The sequence below is a fragment of the Prunus dulcis genome, chromosome 6, assembly GCF_902201215.1.
Source record: "Prunus dulcis chromosome 6, ALMONDv2, whole genome shotgun sequence".
Taxonomy (NCBI): Eukaryota; Viridiplantae; Streptophyta; class Magnoliopsida; order Rosales; family Rosaceae; genus Prunus; species Prunus dulcis.
In genome coordinates this window covers 6,158,181-6,177,903 of record NC_047655.1, presented here as the reverse complement: position 1 = coordinate 6,177,903, position 19,723 = coordinate 6,158,181, and the positions used below count along the sequence as shown (strand labels likewise).

At 34.8% G+C, this 19,723-nt stretch overlaps 2 protein-coding genes across 6 annotated transcripts; one reads left to right on the top strand and one right to left on the bottom strand.

Annotated features, from left to right (window-relative positions):
• Positions 1-3,152: 3,152 nt before the first annotated feature.
• On the top strand, positions 3,153-5,986 carry LOC117631604 (WUSCHEL-related homeobox 3-like). Of its 3 annotated transcripts, XM_034364852.1 has the most exons (4): positions 3,153-3,350; positions 3,445-3,532; positions 3,785-4,221; positions 5,079-5,986. In XM_034364852.1, the coding sequence occupies exons 2-4, from the start codon at positions 3,490-3,492 to the stop codon at positions 5,382-5,384; spliced, it is 786 nt and encodes a 261-aa protein (XP_034220743.1). In that variant the 5' UTR covers positions 3,153-3,350; positions 3,445-3,489; the 3' UTR covers positions 5,385-5,986. The 3 variants fall into 3 exon arrangements, with proteins under 3 accessions (XP_034220743.1, XP_034220742.1, XP_034220744.1); XM_034364851.1 differs by having other exon boundaries at positions 3,153-3,532; XM_034364853.1 differs by lacking the exons at positions 3,153-3,350; positions 3,445-3,532 and having other exon boundaries at positions 3,587-4,221.
• Positions 5,987-9,400: 3,414 nt separating this feature from the next.
• Positions 9,401-13,985, bottom strand: LOC117631525 (putative respiratory burst oxidase homolog protein H). Of its 3 annotated transcripts, XM_034364742.1 has the most exons (14): positions 13,493-13,985; positions 13,218-13,383; positions 13,093-13,141; positions 12,894-13,007; positions 12,014-12,817; positions 11,816-11,911; positions 11,620-11,735; positions 11,442-11,544; positions 10,623-10,717; positions 10,373-10,535; positions 10,115-10,288; positions 9,891-10,019; positions 9,725-9,803; positions 9,401-9,634 (listed from the first exon to the last, which is right to left on the bottom strand). In XM_034364742.1, the coding sequence occupies exons 1-14, from the start codon at positions 13,863-13,865 to the stop codon at positions 9,525-9,527; spliced, it is 2,571 nt and encodes an 856-aa protein (XP_034220633.1). In that variant the 5' UTR covers positions 13,866-13,985; the 3' UTR covers positions 9,401-9,524. The 3 variants fall into 3 exon arrangements, 2 of the variants coding, with proteins under 2 accessions (XP_034220633.1, XP_034220634.1); XR_004586333.1 differs by lacking the exon at positions 9,401-9,634 and having other exon boundaries at positions 9,727-9,803; positions 9,891-10,009; XM_034364743.1 differs by lacking the exons at positions 9,401-9,634; positions 9,725-9,803; positions 9,891-10,019 and having other exon boundaries at positions 10,135-10,301.
• Between the last annotated feature and the right edge of the window lie 5,738 nt (positions 13,986-19,723).

The window sequence follows — 19,723 nt, the reverse complement described above, 5'->3', positions numbered from 1 at the left end:
TGTCATGAGTCACACACTATTCATCAATGTGATCCTTGCATGACTTGAGCTCTACAATAATTACCATAAATAAGCAAAATCTCAAACGCCATCAACTTTGATCAGACAAAGCTTTGTCTGATTCTCTTTTGACTTGATTTACTACTCCACTATTATGTTTTGCTATCGACCAAGTACTGAAGATGATGAGTGACTAGACAGTCCAGTTAACTGCTTAAGGTAGCCCTCCCTCTGTTCCTATCTCCTTACCTTTCTTCAATCTCCTATCCGATTTGAAGAGAGGCACATAAACCCAAATTTACTATGAATATAGCTACAAAGTAAGACAGTGATAGGATAAACATTGTTTTAAATTTCTAACTATTCAAAGCTTTTTTAAGCTTCATGGTTATTTAACGTCGTATCTAAGGGCGGAGCCACTCATCGGTCACCAATGGCCCTCGCCGTCCCAAATTTTCAAACACATATACAATAACGTGCCCATTGCAGCAAATTATTTATACTTTGGACATCTAAACTTAAAATTCTAGCTTTGCCTATGATGGTATCGTATCTTTGAGCTCCCGAAAAGCTCAAGTTTTTGAAGTTGATAAATAATTATTTAACAACATTTATGTTGGTAGCTAGCCAGTACTTCTTCATTTATGTGGTACGATGCGGTAGAAGAACCTGTACATACGCGTAGACCTTTCACTACACAAAGCGTACGTGTATCTCAGTGCATGGTAGCCTTAAACCATATTTATTCATTTGTTTTTTCTCGATTTCCACCCCATCCCCCCATCCAGCAGTAATTGAATTCACAATTTAACTTTTTTACTGCGAATCATCCACAGAGCTTTTCTGGGCTGTTGGCAAGTAGTTACTGCGCATGAGTGCATGTGCATGTCCTTTTTATCTTCTTTTTGGATAAGAAACATCTGCTGCCACTCCTCTAATAAATATGCTTCAGAAATAAATGTGACCATGCATATTGGTGTTTGCACAATTATCTAACTCATTCATTTTGCCTTAGCTATAATTTTGTACACACATCATTGATGTGGGAAAAAAAAAAAAGCTTTTCAGATGTGTTTATAGTTAGTTGGGCGCTGTCGCGCGGGGACGCTCTTGTGGGGGGTGGACAATTGTTGAGTGTTTTTAATTCCCTTGTAGTTAAATTTCACATCTTGGAAAAACTATTAAAATTGTAATTTGATTACCGTGGAAGATAATGTTGTAGGCATGTTTTAGAATTGCTTATGTAGGAAGCATTTATGCTCAAAGTGTTTTTACTGGAAGCACGTTGTATTACAAATCCAAGCGTTTTTACTGAAGAACACTAGCAAGTGTTTTTCCAAAAACCGATTTTATGACTCATAAACACTTTTAAGATTTTTTACTAAACACCTACAGAAGTAGTCCGAGACAAATGTGAACCTTGTATTTGAAAAATATCAATTCAATCTGTGCATAGACATCACTAGTTTTTATCTTTCTTATTGTTTGAGTTTGAAAAATGATGATTGCGTGATATGAAGGATTTGAAAATTGCAAAATCAAGAAAACCTAACATATCTACCTATACTATTCTGGTATCATCATATCATAATTCTTTAAGAAAATGAGACAGTGACTTGCACTATGTATGAAGCTTGCTCAACGGGGTGAATTAAATGAAGAGTGAGACAGGAGTAGAGGGAAAGGGAGACAGAACGAGGGAGATCTGATTATCGGTCCAAGAAGAAAGTGTGGAGATTTGGGGTCTGTTTTGTAAGATTGTGCATGAATGGTGGAAGGTATTATTAGTTATTCACTCTAAAGTAGGGTCCATTCCTACAAAATGGGGAATATGGGGCATTCAATCCCAGAATTGAATGAGCTTTTCCTTATTATTGAATGCCCTAATTAGCTTTAGAGCTAAATGAAAGAAAAGAAAAATTCTTGAAATTGATTGGTTGTAAATTTGATTCAAATACAATTCGGAGTTGTCTCCTGGGTATGTTAGGGGGGTGTTTGGTATCCTATTCAAATAAGAAACTCAAAAACTTTGATTTTTTTTTTTTAATTTAAAAACAAGGAGTTCTTAAATCTATTTTTAAGATTCAAAAACTTGTTTGGTATGCAATTTGAAAACTGTTTTCAAATATTAAAAATTTGAGAACTCGTGAGTTGTTAGAAAAAAAAAAACTGAAAAAATAGAAATTTTTTTGTTTTTAATAATTGGAGTTTTTTTTATAGTTGTTCTTGAGTTTAAGTTTTTAAAAATAGGGCTACCAAACATGTTTTCTTTATTTTGGACTCAAATTCTGTTTTTGAGTTTAAAAAGTTGAATTCAAATTGAATAACAAACAGAACCTTACGTTCTCAACGTTTTCCCTCTTTCTTTTAGTCAGCGACATACTCGTGTCTAGATTTGATGTTGCAACAACAAATTTTGAGGCCAACAAGTCGCCAACTTCTATAAATAAGTTCTATAAGAAGTATGGAGTAAGAATTATTATTCTATTAATCATTAAAATAAAATAAAAAGTAGTAGTAGTAGTATATATTCACTATTAAACTTATCTTTTGGTAAATGATTCACTTTTGAACTTTTTCATGAGAAGAAAGATAAAATCACTGTTGATTGAATTTGTCTGTATTGGGATAATGAGGGAATGTTGTCAGGGTGAAGTAGGCCAAGAAAGTCAAAGAAAACCACATGGCAATCGAAGCAGCATGCATTTATGAAATTTGTATGTCTGCTTCTTTTTTAGTTGTCTATTTTGTATGTCTTCTTGTGGCATGGAAAGCTTACGTTTACCACAGTATTGAGAATTGTCGGTTAATGGTAGCTCAATCAGTTTGGGAAGCAAAAATCTCAAGAGAATTTGGGAATGAATATAAATATATATCCTAATTGGAAACCCCCCCAGAAAAGAATCTGGTGATAAAATTAGGGGAAAGTCATTTACTTGAGCTCTTTTTCCAAATGCTTTGATTCTTTTCAGAATTGGAAAATAATAAGAATATTCTTCCGAGCTGCATGCATGCATGCTCTTTACAAAAAAGCTGGTTATGACAAATGAGTCTCACTTTTATGAGCGATGTGATTAATAAATATGATATGTATAAATCGAGTCTCATTAGAGTAAAGAAAACCTTACGTTTATCATTTATACTTATGAGTTTGTATGCGTAACATTCAAATGAATCCTTTTAGAGTGTTTCCTAATTTCATAACAATTTTTTGGTTTGTGAACTCAAAAATTTCCCAAGCATTTGAGGAGAGTGTCCATCACCCACACCATTTGCAACTTGGCTGAATTAAATCTATAGTACTACTCCAGGCAATTAGCTTTCTCTGCTTCAAGAATCCAACATACATGGTGTGTCTTTATCCATTCTGTAGACAAAGTAAATATTATATGTTGATATGATGACATAATCATTCAAGTACCCCTCTCTCTCCCTCTCTCTCAGTTGTGAGTGTGTGTGTTTCTGCGAGGACTGAAAACCTACACTTGAATGCCCCTCTCAGGGAAGCAGAGCATGACCACCCTCACTCCTGGTACGTCACACTATTCTCTTTTAACCTCTCTCTCTCTCTCTCTCTCTCTCTCTCTCTCTTAACCTCACCACTATTTATACCTCCCCTGCTTTCTCAACCCCTTCACTCTCCAGAACATCAAAACCCTGCTCAAAAATTTCTATTTCAACCCACTAAACCCACCACCAACCAGCTGCTCCACCGCTTCAATCTCTCAAACATTAATATTATCAAAGAAATTAGGGAAACTAATTAGTAAAATGTCTCCTGCAGCAAATTCTTCATCAAGATGGTGCCCAACCCCAGAGCAACTGATGATCCTTGAGGAGATGTACAGGGCTGGCATCAGAACCCCCAATGCCTCTCAAATCCAACACATCACTGCCCAGCTCTCCCTCTATGGCAAGATTGAGGGCAAAAATGTATTTTACTGGTTCCAGAACCACAAGGCCAGGGACAGGCAGAAGCTCAGGAGGAAGCTTTGTAAGCAACTGCAGCAACAGCAACTTCTCTATAATCACCACCACAATTATCATAATTACCATAATAACCCTTATCATCATCATCATCACCAGCAGCAGCAGCAGCAGCAGCAGCAGAGCCTTCTTGGGTACCTTGATCATCTCAGCCCTCCTGCTTCTTCTTCTGCTCTTCAACAACTTTCCAACTGTCATAACTACTCATCAGCTGGCTTTCTTCCTCCTCCTCAGGTTAATTAATTAAATAATTATAAATAATATATATCTCTCATTTATTATTATTTTCCTTTTTTATTTACACAGTGATGAGAGATGTTCTAGTTGGGGAAAGAGAGAGAATATTCTTCTTTCTTCCTTGGAATCATTTTACTTTATGCATGCATATATCATAGGTCTGTTTCTACCATTTGGGTTTTGAGTAATGTTTTAGCTTAATTCTTTCAAATATAGATATTTTGTCCTATATATAGGTCTCTTCCCCCTTCCAAAATTATTACAAAGCGCTCTACTTATCATAAATAGATTACTAACACCACATTAGCATGACATAGTATAAGTGATTACTTTATGGAAGCCCTACAATACAAAGACCAGCACAAGTTGATTTTGCAGTAAGAGTGTCACACTAATAGAGAACAAAGAAATATTCATATATTTATTATAATATAAATATACTGTAATAGCACGTGACATTAACTTATAATTTCATTAATTACCTGGCCATGGAAACAAATTTGTTTTATTAGTTTTGTTTTATAGTACAAGCGATAGTTTAAACTATATGAAAGAGATTTTCTCACACACACTACTATGATTTCATGGAAGTTCGAACCTACTACTACTCTAGTTTGTAAACCAATGGCATTTTTCATTGGTCCCATTGGCATTAATTAAATTTTTATAAGAGCATTAAATTCATGAATGACAACTTAAGAGCAGGCCAACATGGATTAATTCCCCTCAGCCCACATACAAGTTCATGAAAAATACAGAAACTAAAGTTAATCTTATTTTGCTGCTGATTTTTTAATTTTATTTTGTTTGAATGCTCTTTGTTTCGGCTTGAAACTCTGTTTTTGGCTTTGAAGGTGGGAGTTGAAGATGCCTTGATGAACCAGGCGTGGAAGATGGAGATCCCACAGAGGGTGGAGATGGAGAAGTCCGTGATGAGTATGTACGGCCGTGATTGGATGATGATGATGATGGAGGATGTGGGCCCACCCTCTCCATGTTGTAGTACTAGTACAAGAGCCACTACTACTAGACAACCCCTCAAGACCCTTCAACTCTTCCCCATCACTGCCACCAATCTCAAAGAAGAATCCTCCTCACCCTCCTCACCCTCCTCCTCCAATCCTCTCTCTCCTCCCACCACCCCCACACCAAATTACTAAAAACCCCAAGCCAAGCCACTTCTTCTGCTGCATGCATCTCTCTCTCTCTCTCTCTCTCTCTCTTTTTCTGTGTGGTGACTTTGTTTAGTGTGTGTCTTGGTTTCTGTTATGTGTTTTCTGGGCTCTTCTTCTTCTTCTGCTCTGTGATATGAAAGATCTCAATTGTCTAATGAGTAGTAGTAGGTTCTGGGTCCTATAGAGGGAGGGTGGGATGCCTTCAGTTTCAGTCTATCAGCCTATCAGCCTATCAGCCTATCAACTTAAATATATATTTAAAGGAATGCCCTTTTATTTATGTATATTTATACCTAACCTTTCAAACGAAAACCCCACTAGCTAGTACTATTATTACTATTGGCAATGCTAGAAGAAGTGTATGCATCGCATGCGGCCAGCATTGGCTTTGTCTCTTGTGTTTAAGCTTAAAGCTGACAAATTGCACACCCAGACCCAGACTCAGTACTTGAACTGTTGTATGAATGTATGTAGTCATGTACAAGTCAGCTTTTTAGTGTTTGGTATTTACTTGGTCTTTTGGACATTTCGAAACATGTCAATGCAACGCAACACATTCTGAATGCTATTATCTTTAAATTTTTAAAGACTTTTTTTTATTTTTATAGTCTCTTTTTGTTTCGCCGTGAAAGGCAAACTGCTTTAAGAAAATAATGATACAGTAAGGCAAACTGTATAATATGTAAGGTTAGAATGTGCCTATTTGTGAAATCCTTTAATAATATATGTTTTTTTATATAACAAAAAGCAATTGTCACTAAAACAACTGTCATGATCTAATCCTTAATTCAAACTCGGTTGATATTCTACTTTCAGGTGTTATAAACCTTTGTAGTATGTAGTGGCGGATCCAGGAATTTTCATTCCGGGAATCAACATATAAAAGGTTAAAAAAAATTCTATACAAATTAGACACATCGAAATGAAACAATAATATTCTAATTCATAGTTAAGAGAGAAAACTATACAAAATACTCATGTTCATTATCAAACATAACTGCATCAACTTCAAAAAATAGACACACATTGCAATAAACTAGAAATATCTCTAAGAATGTGATAATAAACCAAAAAATTAGTGCAATCCTCTTCGCCTCTAAGGCGTCTCGTCCTATTCGACGTAAGAGCTGACATATATATATTAGGACAATCCTGCTCATTTTAGGGCATTTACGTCATTCTTGAGGTCCGTCGTCATTTTGATTTTAGTTCTCAAACTTTGGACCCTTATGAGTACTGTCTTAAGGGGTGCTTTATACAAGCAAATATTTCTTCAATATGTAAGAGTTAGGCTATTCTTGTAAAACTCTTTGTGGATTGAACATCTAAGGCTTTTTACCTATATTGACCTTAGGTCCCTTCATGCATTCATATCATACTTGAAAAATTATTTTATGTAAAAATATTGGCTAAGTATGAAAAATGATTTTTCGGAATAATCATTTTCTCAAGATAAATTTTGGCGGCCAAATAAGTAAACTTGATTTTATGGGATTTTAGTATGAAGTATATATTGACCTAATGAGCCCTCATTTTTAGCCTATATCGTATTTTGCACTAAAACCGATTTTTTCATATTTTGATTTGATGAGAATTTTATTTTTAAGTATTTTTATTTGAATCCAAATGGGGGGTACTTCCTTATTTACATTATAAACTCAAGTAAATGGAGTAATATAAAATAAATGAAAGTAAAAGGACAAAGTAATGGAAATAAGGTAATATGTACAACGTCGTCGTTTTGACGTCAGAAAAACAAAAACAAAGGAAGTGCTGTGTGCAAGTAGCACGCGCGCCTAACTGCTGTGCTAGTGTGCTACGCCATCTGGAGCATTTCATCAAGCAGTTTGTGGTTACAGGGGTCAACATCTTCACCTCTAATGGTTGAATTCGGGATTGCAAAGGTCAATTGACCCCTCTTGCCCCTATGTGATCCACCCCTAGTAGTACTCATGTTAGAATGTAAGAACTAGGCCTTTGGGTATATCATAAGGTTCCATTTTAAATCAAAATTCGAATAACATAAAGTATTTACATAATTTTAAATTTTTTTAATTTTAATTTAGAATTAAAAAAGATAATGCGTAGTTGTGTTCCATAAAAATAGGATCTATATTATCTGAATTTTCTTTTAATATGAAAAAGTGTGAATTTACCATATTATCCTCATTTAATTAATAATTTCAATTCTTAATGTTTGTATTAACCAAGGGCATTTTCTAGTATTTTAAATGTTTTACCGTTCTTGTCTTTTGCTTTTTATATATAGATAATAGACACCACATTCAAATAAATTTGTAGCTCTACAAGAGATACAATTATCAATGTAAATTAGTAAATATGGTACGTGTCTTCAAATATTTCACAATACATACTCTATGAAATGAATTCAATATATTGTATGGGTTAAGTATTATTCCATTTATTTCCAAGATTAACCAGTCAAGCTTCCACAAAAACATCTCAACTCCATGAAAAATATGTTCAAGTACATCTCCTTTTTAAATCAAGTGGACCTTGAACCTTGTCGGGGAGGGGGGGCTCACCTTTTTCTTTTGGGGGGGGTACTTAAGATCCAATCTTAATTGGTAGCTATTGGCCTTCACTGTTGTGGCATATATTATCGAGTCTCATGCCTTGATTAAGCTCAGGCATAAGACAACCACCATATTAATTGTTTCTGGGTTTGGCAACTGTCCAAATTGTCCAGATCTCTTGATGATCAGATTCATCCCAGTCTCACATTTAGTCACGGGGACTAGAAAGATTAGCAAGATAATCTAAAACAGAAGAAACAACAGAACAAGGGAGGCCCCTCAAAGAACATACAACCGGGGTCCATAGAGTTGTTGAACTTCGCAAGCCTATCAGCAACCATATTTTTCTCCCTCTAAATGTGATTCAGCTCAATCTAATTTATCTGATCACCACTAGCACTGTGAGAGAGAAGTACTCTTAATAGGAATTTTTTATTTTATACAATCGATAGTCTAAACTTTAGGGCCCGTTTGATAACCATTTCAATTTTAATTTTTAGTTTTTAGTTTTCATTTTTTGTGTATATAGGAAAATGAGATGGGAGGATAACAAAAGCGAAAACAATAACTCGAAAGTGAAAATTATTTCAAATAAATTTTTATTTTTATTACTCCTCCTTCCTATCATTCCCTCTCATCTTCCCTCTAAATCCCATCTACAATCTCATTCTCACTTCCATTTTCCCTTTTTTTCCTCTATACTCTAGCACACAAAATGAAAATGAAAATAGTTATCAAACATGCCCTTAATTTATGAGAAGAGAGATTTGAACCAACTGGCCTAATCCACGTTTGCTAATAGAAATCTAATTGAAAGAAAAAAGAAAATGCTAGTAACTAATGAAGACCACGACAATCCTTGTTTGTTAAGTCACAATGTTCCAAACGACTGTGTCAGACAAGAAGACGACATACTAATACCATAATGAAGTTGAAACCAAGGGCGTGTTTGACGAAATGGACTAAACGACTCTACAAAATGATATATATCCTATGACCCCAAACGAGACAAAACAGACAGTGGCAAAAAGACCCGTAATTAATGATATGTGATGGAAAGAATCTTCAATCTGAGTGGAAAGACACCTCCTTGTCAATTAAATAATCATTCGAGTACCTTCTATGATAAACCACGATGAAGACAAATGACAATGAGAAATTACATTTATGAAAATATGTTTTGTTGCTTGATTATTATTTAGAACCGTGTGATTAAATATAATCGCGTCTAAATGGGTTTGATTGATACTAACAAGAAATTTGACGTCTTGCCACGTTAACTTACTAACCGGTTAACTGAATGGTTTTGAGCAGCACTAACCATTTGTTTGGGTTGACATTTGTGAACAAACTAACACCAGAAAAAAAGATTTGTGAGATGACTCTCCATGGCTACAAGGAAGATGGAATATTGAAACCACAATTTAAGTAGGAGGTAAAAAAAATTTCTCAGTTTTTGTATATAATTAATGTATATAATTTTCCTTTTCTTCTAAATTTACAATGGTGAATTAACAAGAGGAGCATGTAAAGAAAAAGAAGAGTAGTATTTCTACAAAGATTGGCGCAATGTGGATATCAAGTTATTCTAGAAGTTCTCCTTGTAGAATTGGAAGCGGGTTGATGAATTTAGGCTAAATTCTAGGCAGAGCTGCCTTAGTGTTTTGGTAAGTGTTGGACTTCCACAGTAGAAGACACCTGCAACAAACAAGAGAAACATAACCATCTCTTATGCTTAAAATGTCCCAAACTTTGTAGCTTCAAAGACTTCAACAGAATTAGCCTTACCTATTCTAGAAGATTGGTGTTTGGCAGCCAAGTCTGAAAACACCTTTCTCCAATTAGGCCTAGCAAAATGTGTTCTTATCTGCCACAGTTAAACTCAGAAATGAGATACAGAACTAGTGTGACTCCATTAACAATGCTTTGTGTGGTAATGTGGCCTAGTGAGTACCCGGCTTTCGGAGACAACATCAACTCCATTCTTAGCATGTTGTAGTTTCTGCACCATGGCGATAAGAGCAGACCGAGCGTCTCCTTCTTCGTACACGCTGGTCAAGTAGTTGTGCATTTCTATCATATGCTGCAGCATATGTTAGTAAATGTGGTTCATGTTACAGAAAGAATGAACAAGTGATCAGGTAAAGTTGAATATCTGACTTTAAGTTTGAAACTCACATTGTGGTCACACTCTGAAATGTCATCCATGACACCTTTAAACCATTCAAAGGAAGCTTGTTCCCTTGTTACCCAATAAAAATACGCTCTTTCTGGACTCTTTCTATGAGCCGCCCTTGGATGGCCCTTTAATTGGGGTTCCGTGGATTTTTCTGAATTGCTGTGTACTGAATCCTGCATGAATGAACTAATTTGAAGTGTTAGTTACCATTTACATCACATTTCCAACAAATTTAAGTCTTTTGGTTCTTGGCTCACAGGAGGAGAAGCAAATCTGTGGTTTATTTGGTTTATGATATCTTTTATAATGCTGATGAAGGGAGTTGCTCCAATTCCCAGACCTATGAGCAACAAGATGTCAAACTTCCTGTAGTTTTGAGCAGGGGCTCCATAAGGTCCCTTTATGAGGATCCTTGGATATCTGTCCAGAAAAGAAAAAAAAAAGGATTTACTGATATATGATGCTACAGTAAAACTGTGAAGCTGTTTTAGCTAAGATTCTGCTCACCCTGCTTGATCATGCTGAAAGTTTGAATTCGCTTTAGTTTCCATCCTAACAAGATTTCCCCTTCTAGTTTGTGTACTTTGAAGCTCACTGCAGGCCTGCAAATTTTTGATTAAATATGCAGAAGAGATAAAAGGAAAAGTGTGTTCAAGACAATGTAAAAGAAATGATTTATCAAGTAGCCTAAGAAAATAGACTAGTATGACTATTGTGGGAAACTAATTTTAAGCAAACCCTAGGTCGAATATTTCCTTCCATTTGGGGATTATTTGATTTGGGAATTCTTGCCTTGATTAGAGATTTGATTCGCATTAAATCCCTAATTGATTTAAATCTCCTAAAATCAGAAAAATAATTCCTTTCCCAACAAGGATTATTTTTCTCCAAACCCTAACCCTACGAGGCTCTATAAAAGCATGGCCACACACAAGGGTTGAGGTACATCTAAAATATTTACAGAAAATTCCTCTCAAACCCTAGCCACCTCATTTCTCTCTCTCTCTTTTACATAAGGCTCCGGCTGCTCGGTTTACACATTAAACACATCATGTACCCTATTTTAGCTATTGTTTCTCTACGGATCGATTGAACTGACTTAGGCATCGGAGGGTCTTTGGCCAACACCCACCAAGTGTGGTCCTCTTATTTGTTTTATTTTGCAGGGAGAAAGAGACGGCGAAGAAGAAAAGGGAATCTTTCAAACCGAATATTCTCGTGAGGAAATTTGCTCCCACAACTATGATATTAGAAACCATAAATTAGAACATAAGGTCTGATAAGTATTATGGTTTAGACACAATACTACTGATGTAAATATACCACCTTTTCAAATCTGTTTCTAAGCTCCGTCGTCCAGTCTCCCAAGCTTCGAATGTGGACACTCAAGTAGTCGTCTCCCGGGGCAGAAGTGATGGTGAAGGGATGCCTGTGTTGAGTGAAGTGTTTGAGTATAAAGATATTACAATTTCTGATCATGATCAGGAACTATATAATTTCTTACCATTCAAAACTTGATATATCAGGACACTTCACAAAGAGGTACATTCCACTTTTGTACCTGAATCCAGGAGGTTTGCTCATGTACAGAGCCAGAACATTTCCTGTATATATTACTGCCTGAAGTATGACAGGAACATGATGAATTTGATCAAGTTTTCGAGATATTTTAGTGAAAGATAAAAGTTTCTTGTACTGACCTTAATAACATAGACAGGGTGATTAATTTCGTTAATGAGTATAACAAGTCTCTCAGTTGTGTACAGTAATACTGGAGCCATGATATACATCCATGTCTGCAAAAAAAAAAAGTATAAAATATTTTACAATGATGTCACAGATGACAGGTCTATTTACAATTCTCTAGTTTATTGATCACAATCAAGTAGCATACATACCGTCTTCTTGCGCCAGTCATCCGTGAAAATTAGGAAGTAACCATGTATAACAAATAGCATATATACCATTGCCAGCAAATGATGTGCATACCAGAAGGAATTGAACCCTGACAAAAGGTTGAGCGGCCATGGTAACTTGACATTTTTTCTCATTGCGTTCGTTGCAAGCACAAAGGAAAAAGCCATAAGAATAACCATCACAATCCCGCTTATGCCTACAATACTGTTAACCAAGTCCATGTAAGTTGGCTGCCTATAAAAGAAATATTTCCCCGCAATGTCGAAGAATTGATCTTGTGGGTATGATATCAATCTTGGGAAGTCACAAGTTATGTGCAAGACTACATGTATACTTGTCCCAATTGTTATTCCAAGTGCAATCAACTTATGGAAATTGATATTGTTATCAAAAGGGATTAAGTGGCTGAGAAATGTCGATCGCAGTTTGGTAAGAGTTCCCCTACAAACTGGAATGAGAACAAGAGCCATGTTGAACTTTAGAGTCTCAGCAGAACCCTTTGCAAAGCAGAGGCATTGACCCATGATTTTGTATAATCCCTTCTGCTGGTATTGCTTGTATTTCCAAGTAAAGAGGCCTATGTTTACTGCTAACCACAATGTGACAATCCATATTTTCTTCCAGTTTTCATGTAGATGTTCTGCCGTTGTAGATAGGAATTTGCTAACAGGAGTTCTGTATCTTCTGGGGATCATGGCTCTTGTGAGGGTTTGGGTTCTCTTGCCCAACTTTTGATTTTCTTCGGACACAACCATTTCCCTCAGTAGAGTTTCTAACTGCCACATCTGTGAAAATAGAATATAAGAAGATGATGAAGGTGAGAAGCAATAGCTAAAGCCATGAACAAGCTATTATCTTCACCTCTATATATCCAAGGTGGTCAGGGTCAAGCTCTTCCATGATCAAAGCTGCATATGACTCTGCTTGCTGCTTAAATTTCGCCAGCTTGTTCGCGGAGGCACTCAAAACTATAACCTTTTCCATAAGAAATTTTAGAAATCTGATTCACAAACATGGAAAACAAACGATAAATAACATGTAACGGGGTCTCTGTGCTCACCTCTGTTACCTCTTCCTCTGAGAGCATCCCATCACCATTCTTGTCACACCTAACAAAATCATCAGCTTTGCTTATTCTAGTTTGTGTTGAAGCATGTGAGCTTAAGAAAGAGGAGTTTTCCTTACATGTCAAAGAATATCTGAAGCCTAGCTTCCATATCTTCATTTGTCATGTCTTCCCAAAACAACCTCAATTCTTCAAGAGTTATGCCGTCTTCTGCACATATTTTTCTCCTCCTGGCCAATGCATCATACAATTCGCTGGCAAAGTCCTTCGAATCTCCTCCCATTCCTACGAAACAAAAGCATCTAAAACCTCACATACATTGTGTTCCATGTTCCATTTCATAATACACAAAAAACAACTTACAAAGGGGTAAATAAGCAAAAGACTCAATTACCAATGCAGGCTCCAAATTTGTCCTTAGAGAGCCTACCATCAACTCCATATTGATTAAACCGCCTCTCAATCTGCTTCCATGCCTCCCCTTCTTTCCCCGTAGCAGTCCTATCGAGAAATCGCAGGCTCTTAATCCCTTCTTTCCCTCCTGGTTCCACCCTAAGTCCCATGCCACCATGGCTGCTTCCTTGAGCCCCATTTCTCTTCCTTACACTGCTGTTGTTCCTCTTCAATGTAGTCTCATTGGAACTTTTGCTTGCAATGCCTCCTGTGTCATTGCTATTTAAAGGCACATCCACCATGGGGTCAATATCAATTCTTTGAAGCATCCATTTGTTTGGGTCTTGCTGGTCATCATTTTCTGAGAGGTTCATTGCCAAGATGAAATTATTACCTTCAAAGATTTACATGTCCCTTAAGATCTGAGTAAAGGGAAAGACAGAGAAAGAAGGCGCTGGTGGGTTGTGGGGAGAAGACAGAGCTGAAAGGGTCAAATGGGTGTTGCAAGGAGGGAAGAGTAATTGAAGGTTCAGTTCGTTTTGTTAGCTCTTTGTCTAATAATAGGAAGTCAATATCAATTAGTAATTGAAGGTTCAGTTCGTTATATTCAGGCAAATTAAAATTTTCTCACAATCTTTCATAAATTGGTGTCATTGTTTGTAAAATTGCGATAGTGAATTACATATTAATATGTAAAGAGTCAAGCCGGGTGGCTATACTTGTGAAATATACTTGCATATTTTTAGAGTATAGCCTCACAAAATGGTTTTTACTTGTTGTCTTTTTTAATTACTTTAATTTGTAATTATGTTTTAATTACTATTTATTGAGTGAATAATTAGTATTTAAATATTCTACTAATTTAATAAATTACTTAATAAATAGAAATTAATTATTTTAAATGATTTTGTGTACTTTAGTTTTTATTTATTTTTATACAAAATTAGTTTGTTTAGTTTAATATTTGCACTTAAGTAATATCTTAGCCTTATTTAACTATATTAATTATTCTTTATTTAATTAATAATTAGTTTTTAAGTATTTTAATTAATTTCATAAAGAACTTAATAAATTATAATTTATTATATTTACATATCTTAAAGATACCTTATAATTCTTTTGCCTATTTTAATTCAATTTATATTTAGGCATATTAAAATTCTATCACAATCTTTCATAAATTGGTGTTATTTTTTGTAAAATTGTGATATTGAATTACATATTAATATTTAAAGAGTATAGCAGGGCAATTATATGCGTAAAATATATTTGTATATTTTAAACGTATAGTTGTGCGTCTATATTGTTAACATATATTAATATTTAACCCATATAGCCCCGCGGTTATACGGTTTAAATATACAAATATTTTAAACATAATGGCGTGAGGCTATACCCTCAAAATATATTTGAATATTTAAAAGTATAGCCGCATGGCTATACTGCACAAAATGGTTTTTATTTATTTCCTTTTTTAATTAATTTAAATTTGTAATTATGTTTTAATTATTATTTAAATATTGTACTAAATTCATAATTTACTCAATAAATAGTAATTCATTATTTTAAATGATTTTGTTTATTTTTTATTTTTTTTAATACAAAATTAGTTTGTTTAGTTTAATATTGCACTTAAGTAATATCTTAGCCTTATTTAATTATATTAATTATCAATTATTTAATGAATAATTAGTTTTTAGGTATTTTAATTAATTTCATAAATTACTTAATAAATTATAATTTATTATATTTACTTATTTTAAAGCTAACTTATAATTCTCTTGCCTATTTTAATTGGATTTATATTCAAGCAAATTACAATTATATCACAATCTTTCATAAATTGGTGTGATTGTTTGTAAAATTGTGATAGCTCTTACATATTAAAATTTAAAGAGTATAGCCGAGCGGCTATACTCTTTAAATATACCAATATTTTAAACGTATAGCCGGACGGCTATACTCGTGAAATATATTTGCATATTTTAAAAGTATAGCCGCGCGGCTAGACTACACAAAATGGTTTTAACTTATTGCCTTTTTTAATTACTTTAATTTGTAATTATGTTTTAATTATTATTTCTTGAGTGAATAATTAGTATTTAAATATTTTACTAATTTCATAAATTAATTAATAAATAGTAATTAATTATTTTAAATGATTTTGTGCACTTTAATTTTTATTTTTTTATACAAATATTTAATTATATTAATTATTAAATATGTCTTATTATGTGTATATAATCCAAAACCAATCAAAAGGTGAGGCCCAAGTGTCACTCCACTAGGCCCACATTCCATACGGCACATGTAGGAAGACTCCCACTTATAAGGAGTAGATACTTTGTCTTCTTTTCCAATGTGGGGCTCAAGTTCATGTACTTCATTCAAACTCTATCAAGTAGTTGATATTATCCAATCACGTTGTCACTTGAATTTAGGGTTTGGAGGCTAAAATCCATTTTTAGAATACTAAGGACTACATATTGGGCTCGAACATGTAAATAATAAAAGTCAAGCAGATCCTACTAGAGCAGAGGATCCGAACCCATAAAACATTACACAACATTAAAAGTTAGAATTATTTAAGTATATAAAAAGCAGTATAATAACAACAATTAAGGTAATGATTGACTTAATCCAATATTAAGAGTCGTTTAATTTAAAGGCATTTCTCTGTAAGTGATGGTTTAATAAATAATTAAATATGAGTGATATGAATGTTGCAAGGTTACTTTGGACTCTTCACTTCATCTTGTTGCTTATACATGTGTCAATAAGACATGACACAAGTAAGTGGTAAGGAGCACTAGGAATTGCAGATGCATAGAAGACCTTCGAAGAAAGACAACCCTGATATACTTGGGCATCAACCCTCGCCTGACTCCCATACCTAAGTTCATGTAACATATGTGATTGCACGAACTCCTTAGGAAATGAGCTCTATTTGCATAGTTAGTTGATGAACTACTTTTTATGTATATGAGAAGCATAAAATTCACATCAGAAATCCGATGACAGAGGATTTTTACTTCTAAGGTCCTAATAAAGTTTTTTGTTTTTCATGATAGGCACAATAGATTGATATGGTATTTGCTGATTATTGAGCTTGTTTGATGCATTTTAAAGGTTGCTGAATATATCTTGTCATTTATCTTGCTGATGTTTCCCATGGGGTATACAATGGTGAATTTTGCAAACAATAAATCAGTGTTTTTTCATCACCCCAAATATTGCATAGAGCGACCTTATTGTTTAGATCACTTTCACCTTTATCTTATATGATTGAAATGCTTTGTTGTTTGTAACTGAAGATACATAAGATAAAGAAGAAAGATGTCCTTGCCCATCCTTCCACAAATATGAGTCAGTTTGTTATGAGGTGGGGTTTTCGAAATCATTTGCTTTGGGGTGTTTGAAGCCACAACGAGTCCTCAAGTTCCTCAAGTTGGAGTTTCTATTTAGACTTTCTTAGGGGTGCTTTTCTAGTTTTAAGACTTTCTCTCGACAGGCTGCTCGTTTTATAAGATACATTCTTCTGGACTCAAGTTTATTTTTATTTTTTTTTTTTCAGTTTTCAACATGTTGTGTGTCTGACATTTCTATTAGTTATTAACATGTTATCGTGGCCTGCATCTTCCATTCTGCGGGGGTTGATCTCATTCATCAAGGCTGGAGTAGGAAGGGTTCAAATGTATCACAACAAGGTTATGGGTCTGCACCTATCTTGCTTGAACAAGGCATGTATCTAGAAACATCTATATACCGGCCTGTTATTCAGGTTTTGATGTTGTTCTTAATCATGTCTTTAAACATGAGATGTACGATTTGTGTACATCAGGTTCTTCTTTTGGCCTTTTCTGACTTTTTGTGCTCATCAGTTTACAGAGAAGGTTGCACCAATGCTTCCCAAAAAGTATTCCCAGCTAGGGTAAAGCATCAAAACCAGTTTTTCTTCTTCTTTCTTTTGAGTGCTTATGCATATGGCATTGATGCTAGTGGTTCTTAGTGTCTTTCATTCTATTCTCATGTTCTTGCTTAATCAAATATTCATCGGCATGCGAAGTGAGATATGTATAGGTAGAAGATATGTTGAGGAAGGTAAAAGTTGCATGCATGTGTCCAGTAAGTGTCCTGTGGGTGGTCCATTCGCTCATCCGTCCACGAAATCCAATTCAGTTGTTCCAACTACATATCAGAAGCCCTCATATTCATATTTGTATCAACTGTTTCTCAGTTGCCTATCATAATGTCACTATTAATTCGCGAGTTTGGATAGACAGACAGGAGTATGAAAGCCATCAGTTTTTGTTAATTAAGCACACAAGGCAATATGGGATGAAACCTTTTTCCTACTTAGTCACAATGATAAAGGTTTTAAGTATTTTAGGGGTTATGTTTGAGGAATATGGGTTTGAAGTTTGGTATGTCTCAACCATAATTTATAGTCTTACTAATCTCCATGCATAAGCACATGATGCGTACTTTAAATACTAGAATCCTCCAAAATTTGGATTCTTGCTGTGTAAAGTTGGTTATGCTTAGGGTGTTAGAGAAGAACTATTGGTTAAGTGATCTCTTTGTTTTGCTCATAGCTCAGGTGAGTTGTTATTTTATCAGCCTAAAATTTAATTTAGCCCACCATGCCTACTAATAATAATCATGCCACGCTCACATCCAAAGACTCACAGGTTCATCGTTCATCCAACAGTACAATCAAGGAAAAGAAGATGAGACAAACTAATAAATTGAATTCTCTTTGACTATTCCAGGACATTCTTGTGTAGGACGTCTCTCTAAAGTTCACTCTAAAATGAAAAGTATTTCCGTCTTGTTATTACTTTTTTAGCCTAATGCCAACTTCTTTTTATTTATATTTATATAATTTTTTTTAATGAATAGTCTATTGCTAATATTTTCTTTTAAGTGAAAAAAAAGGGTTTTTAGGTCTAATGGCCCCTGAAATTTGACCCGATTCGCATTTTGGTTCCTTAATTTCCAAAATCATTCCCATGATCCTTCAACTTCAATTTCGTTAGGACAAATGGTTATGTTGTCAATTTTGTTAACTTTTTATGTTAAATACAGGAACAAAATGGTATTTTTGTATTAAAAAAAGTTATTTTGTATTAAAAAACCAAAATAAATAAAAATAAAAATAAATCTCTCTCTCTCTCTCTCTCTCTCTCTCTCTTCTCCCTTTATCCCGATTTCTTCCCCCACAGCCACCCTCCACCCATCGCCCCTCTTCAATTTTTGTACAAAGGTCAAGGAAGAATAGCATAATTTGGGTTTTGAAACCCACAAAAGAGGGTATCGAGGAGAGGGGAGGAGGAGGGAATTTGGGTTGGGGTTTTGGATTTTGGGTTCGTTGGGGGTTGGAGGCCAATGGTCATAGGGGAAGGGAAAATCGAAGAGGAGGGCGCGTTGGATGAAAGGCGGTTGTGGGTTGCCCTCTTTGCTCTCTCTTCCTCTAATTTGAATCTTGAATATGCAGGTAAGCTTCCTTGTTCCTGATAGAGGGAGAGGAGGAATATGGGTTGGGGGGGACAATAAATCCTGTGAAGAAATCTGGATAGAGAGAGAGGCGAGAGAGATAGATTTATTTATAATACAAAAATACCATTTTACCCCTGCATTTAACAGAAAAGATAACAAAATTGATGACATGACCATTTGTCCTAATGAAATTGATGTTGAAGGACCACGAGAATGATTTTAGAAATTGAGGGACCAAAATACGAATCGAGTCAAAATTTGGGGGCTATTAGACCTAAAAACTCAAAAAAAATTAAATAAATAAAAGAACGTATTGGTACGCTACAGTAGCTGCACTTTTATATTCCATTCTCTAGTGCATATATAAGGTAAATTTAGCCCACCAAATTTTAAAATTTTAAATTCTTCTTTGATTGATCCACATATGAATTTGGTTCATCTTCTTCATTATCTACCATTCTCTTATTATTATAACGACTATATTCTTTAAAATATTAATACATTTTAAAAATATAACTACAATTATACTTTTAAAATATTCGAATGTATATGTGCGTGGCTCGTTAATTATGTTACCACGCCGGGTTCACATTTACAGCGGCAGGGTCCCTGCGTGCAGTTTTATGAGTTTATCCATCTGCGAATTTAAAAGAAAAAACGATAACCAGACGACGTCGTAAGAGGCAAGTGGGTCACGGATGCAAAAAAAAGGGGCCCGCCCGGGAATTTTACA